Genomic DNA, 5,350 nt, shown 5'->3' with positions numbered 1-5,350 from the left:
ATTTCTTAAGTCCATTCCCAACTTTGGCTTTTTCATTCGATAGCGTTGTTGGGACCGATTTCTGAGGTCTGAAATTGGTGGGTCACACTTGCGAAGAATTACTAAGAGTTAGTATATTCTTGACCAAAATAACGATAACTAAAACACTATAGAAACAAGAGTTATTCTGGAATTAGTGTTTAAGTCAAGAATGTCTTGGTTTAGTGAATGAGTGATTGACTGCCCCTCGGTAGCAGTTGCTCTAACTCACTAAAGTATCGTTGCAAATTAATAATGATTTGGGTGCATTATTATATTTGCTAAAACTGATTGGATTAAACAGGATTAAGTCAAATCACTAATAGAATTTTCTTTATATCACAGCATGACAAACTCAATAGTACAATTACTCGCTTCTGAGAAATTAAACGGCGACAACTACACAACTTGGAAATCAAACCTAAACACAATACTGGTCATTGATGATTTAAAGTTTGTTTTAACTGAGGAGTGTCCTCCAAACACAAACTCAAATGCAAACCGAACAGCTCGGGATGCATATGACAGATGGATAAAGGCAAATGACAAAGCCCGAGTGTACATTCTAGCCAGCATATCTGATGTTTTGGCTAAGAAACACGATGTTATGGGTACTGCTAAAGAGATTATGGAATCTCTAAAAGGGATGTTTGGACAACCGTCCTTCTCCCTTAGACATGAAGCCATAAAATACATTTACAACTGCCGTATGAAAGAAGGGACCTCAGTTAGAGAACATGTCCTGGACATGATGGTCCATTTCAATGTGGCAGAAGAAAATGAAGCTGTCATTGATGAGAAGAGTCAAGTCAGTTTTATCATGATGTCTCTTCCGAAGAGCTTCTTCCAGTTCCGCACCAATGTGGTTATGAACAAAATAGAATATAACTTGACTGCTCTTCTCAATGAGCTACAGACTTATCAGTCCCTCTTAACAAACAAGGGACAAACAGGAGAAGCAAATGTTGCCATCTCCAAGAAAGTACTACGAGGATCGTCCTCCCAAAATAAGTCTGGACCTTCAACTTCTAAAAGTGTTTTGATGAAGAAGAAGGGAAAAGGGAAAAATAAGATTCCTACTAACCGCAAGAACAAGGTTCAAAAAGCAGATAAAGGAAAATGTTTCCATTGCAACGAAAACGGGCACTGGAAGAGAAATTGCCCAAAATACCTTGCAGAGAAGAAAGCCGAAAAGACACAACAAGGTAAATATGATTTACTCGTTGTAGAAATGTGTTTAGTAGAGTATGACAACTCAACTTGGATACTAGATTCAGGGGCGACTAATCATATTTGTTCTTTTTACCAGGAAACTAGCTCCTGGAGAATGCTTGCGGACGGCGAGATAACACTCAGGGTTGGAACAGAAGAGGTTGTCTCAGCAAGATCAGTGGGAAATTTAAAGTTGTTTTTTGGAGATAGATTCATTATATTAGNTTTTTTTTTTTTTTTTCTTTTGGAGTCTCGAACAAAGTACACCTTTTGTTCGATACTTTAGTCACTTTTTTACTATGCCTTCAAGACTCACAATACTTTGTTCGACACTTGAGGATTCTAATGGCATGGCTAAGTTTAGGGCATGGCTCTGATACCATGTTAGGAATCACAGATCTCCAAATAGTATGATATTGTCCACTTCGAGCATAATCTCTCATAGTTTTGCTTTGGGCTTCCCAAAAGGCCTCATACCAATGGAGATAGTATTCCTTGATTCCCTAAATTAGCCGATGTGAGACTTTCATCCAACACCTCCCCTCAAACAAAGTACGCCTCCTCTTAATCGAGGCTCGACTCTTCGAACAAAGTATACCCTTTGTTCGATACTTTAGTTACTTTTTGACTATGCCTTCGAGGTTCACAATACTTTGTTCGACATTTGAGGATTCTAACGGCATGACTAAGTTTAAGGCATAGCTCTGATACCATGTTAGAAATCACGGATCCGCACAATAGTATGATATTGTCCACTTTGAGCATAAGCTCTCGTGGCTTTGCTTTGGGTTTCCCAAAATGCCTCGTACCAATAGAGATAGTATTTCTTGATTATAAACTCATGATCATTCCCTAAAGTAGCCGACGTGGAACTTTCATCCAACACTTAATATAAGACAATTATATAACCGTGCGAACATTTGGTTGAACCAGGGAATTCATGAACTTGTATACTCGAGCGGTCGGTTCGAGAATTAGATGCTTACCGAGATGGAGATCGTGAAGGTCTCTAGAATCAAGACCAGTTGGTGAAGAGAAATCTCCCCTATCCATTTGTTGTTGTTTCCTAATTATGGTTTAAGTTAGCCATGGAAGAAGGATTTCAGGGAAAGAACAAAACCAGAATAAGGAAAGGAAAGAACAAAACCTGAACTTGTCGGGGACTTTGCCCTTCTCCTTATAAGGCTTAACAAGAACACGAGAATCACAGACAAAGTGAGGGTTGCCCTTAGCCAGGATAAGCTTAACCGTATCTGCGTACACGAAAGTCACAAAGCCAAACATCCTCTTCTGCTGATATGGGATTCTTACGTCGTGAACTGGTCCATAAATGCTGCATAATTACATAAACAACCCTCCAATTAAATGTTGAATAATTTTTTTAGTTTAAATCTTAGAAATAATTTCTTTTATGGAATATTCATAAAACTTATACCCATTTCATAACAATAATAAAATAAATTAATTTATAGCTAAATTATTAATAAAAATAAAATACTAAATTAATAAAAATACCCCTCAACTTTACACTTTATCTCAAAAATATATTCGAGCTTTCAAAAAAATTTCGTAATATCCAAAAACTAAAAGAAATAAATACTCAAAAAATTTCTTATTGTTAGTTTTGGATGAAAATCGTTAATATTTTGTTTCAAAAATAATCTCGTACTTTCAAAAATGTTTTAAAAATACTATTAATACCCTTAAATCTTTTTAAAAACTTTCCAATACCTTTTTTTTTCAACTTTTTTTTTTTTAAATTTTAAAAATTCTATTACCCATAGTATCACATTTATAAAATACTCATAAAATTTGAATGCTTTTAAATTTTCATAATTATTTATTACCGTCAAAATAACTTTAAAAAATTAAAAAATATGTTAGATAAAGTAAAAAGTCAGTTGATATTTTTATTAATTTAAAAAAGATTAAATAAGTAATTTAGTGTTGATTTTAAAAAAAAAAAAATTTTCTTTTTTGAACCCAAACCAAACACTTGAGCTGTTTCAGACCAGTCCGATGATTACTTCAAACCATAAATCCAATCATTACAAGGCTACAAATTAGCACCTGAAATATTTGGACACATCCTCCTCTTTGAAACTGCTGTCTGCTGGAAATGTCAAATATATTTGTCTGGCTGCCGGATTCCCCATTCCTCCGCCGCAAAAATCCGTTCTTTCCAGCCGGAATCTCCCTGTGTTGCCTGATTCCTCCTCCATGGATAACCCCACCGCCGCTCTGCATACATTTTCACAACACAAACAAAATCCTTCCATTTCATGTTTACGCTCCTTGCACAATAGAAATAATAAAACCACGAACAAAAACATGACAAATGTGAATGGCCTTTGACGGTTACAAATGATATCAGAGCCAGACATCAGAGGTGTGCTAGTGAAAACACCGAGCCGCCAAGAGAGGTGGATTGTAAGATCTCACACGATTGGAGACGGGAACGATCTTATAAGGGTGTGGAAACAAGTAATCGACAAATCTGAGTGAGTTTTATCTAGAACATATTCGACTATTGAAGCTTAGGCTTAAGTTCGTGTTTTAGTTCAATATGTACTCATATAGATTCAAACCTTGGATTAGGTCTACAAAGATTAAGAAACGGGTACACGTGCTACAAAGATTAATGCTAAATAAATAAATAAATTGATTGAAATTGAAGAATCAAATTCTAATTTAGCTAAAAAGAACAAAAGAATTGATAAGATACCTTCGCATTTCATTTTGCTGTTGTTGAAGAAGCAAATCAGACGCCGCCGTCGGCGAATATGGAAAAAAGTTACCGTTACTATTAGCAGAACAACCCATTCCCAATCTCTGCTGCAAACCCGATTTCGACCGGAGAAGAAGACCATCAGAACAGTGGTCCACCATTTCCGCCCTTCCACCGCCGCCATCAGCCATCAAACTCACCTCACCGCCGCCGGAGTGAAAAAACCTACACCCACTTCCATTCTTACAAAACCCTTTCGCATAATACAAACACGGCCGCCATCCAAGCCCCAACCCTGCTTCCTCAGCCCAATTACCCCCGCCGTAGAGCACATCGCCGTCGGTCGGACTGGCTGGGAAATCCGCCGGATTAGTGTAAAAGAAATCTGGGCTTTCATTTACAGAGCCGTCGGTGAGGAAACAGAGGTGATCTTGAATCTGAAACTCATCAACAAAATCAGCTCCTCCATCTGGGTGATTTGAAAAGTTTGGATTTGGGATTGGAATCGAAAGAGGTGGGAGATTGATTCTGGGCCTTGAAGAACAAGAAGATGGGTTCAAGTTCAGCTCTGTTTTGGCCTTGAGAATCAAAGAATGGATTAGAGATTCAGGGCCAAAAGCTAATCGGATCATTTCTTTTTCGCCATGATCTTGAAGGAGGAGGAGGCCCATGATTTTCGAGGCATTTTCAGGGTCGAGATTTTGAACCCTTGAGAACACGATTCTTGTAGCTTCATAATCATCCATAATCAGCTGAGAAAAACAAAAACAAAAAAAAAAAAACAAGAACAAGAACAAGAACAGAGGTGTTCTAGCATTAAGCTTCAAACCCACAAATACTTCGTAAAACAATCATAAGAACAAAATTTGTTTATCTTTCACTAAAACCCAGAAGAAATCATGCATTGAGGTTGGATTTCCACCATGAAAAAACCCATAACGGAGGTAGAACAGAGTAAGAACAGAGGAAGAAAGTACCTTGGTTTTGGAGGAGGAAGAGGAATCAGAGGTTCATTTGGGGTTGGAAATGGGTAGAATAATGGGAGTCAAAGGGAATGAGTGAAGAAAAAGGGGAAGGAGTAAGAGAGTAATGGCGCTGCGTTTCTTATTGGGAGACGAGCTAGTGGGCATGGCCACACCAACAGTACCTGCCTTTTTATCAAGCTCCTCCCATTGCCCATGTGAACACAAGGATTGGTGAAACAAGGCCACACACCCACACACTCTCACACACACACACACACAAGTGCTTTTGGCTGTGTGGGATGGGACAGGGGATGCTGACTATGAACCTTGTTTTTTTATTCCCTTCCATTAAATAATATTTAAATTTTTAAAATATATTTGCTAGAGAGATGTTCCATACTTTTATAAATAATGTTTCGTTCTCCTC

At 37.7% G+C, this 5,350-nt stretch overlaps 1 protein-coding gene across 3 annotated transcripts in view; it reads right to left on the bottom strand.

Annotated features, from left to right (window-relative positions):
• The window catches only part of LOC111463824 (zinc finger CCCH domain-containing protein 46-like), a 7,357-nt gene extending 2,253 nt beyond the window's left edge, over positions 1-5,104 (bottom strand). Inside the window, exons 1-5 of one of the 3 annotated variants that reach the window (XR_002713928.1) lie at positions 4,936-5,104; positions 3,956-4,710; positions 3,301-3,471; positions 2,378-2,563; positions 2,217-2,296 (exon numbers count right to left, since the gene is read on the bottom strand). Coding sequence is in view for 2 of the 3 variants with exons in the window: in XM_023107761.1 (XP_022963529.1) it covers positions 2,217-2,296; positions 2,378-2,563; positions 3,301-3,471; positions 3,956-4,704 (1,186 nt within the window). In the remaining variant the exon portion in view is untranslated. The remainder of the gene's footprint in view (positions 1-2,216; positions 2,297-2,377; positions 2,564-3,300; positions 3,472-3,955; positions 4,711-4,935) is intronic. The other 2 variants (XM_023107761.1, XM_023107753.1) reach the window with 2 other exon arrangements.
• Positions 5,105-5,350: the final 246 nt, after the last annotated feature.

The sequence above is a fragment of the Cucurbita moschata genome, unplaced genomic scaffold (assembly GCF_002738365.1).
Source record: "Cucurbita moschata cultivar Rifu unplaced genomic scaffold, Cmos_1.0 Cmo_Scf00002, whole genome shotgun sequence".
NCBI lineage: Eukaryota > Viridiplantae > Streptophyta > Magnoliopsida > Cucurbitales > Cucurbitaceae > Cucurbita > Cucurbita moschata.
This window is presented reverse-complemented; position numbering and strand designations above follow the sequence as displayed.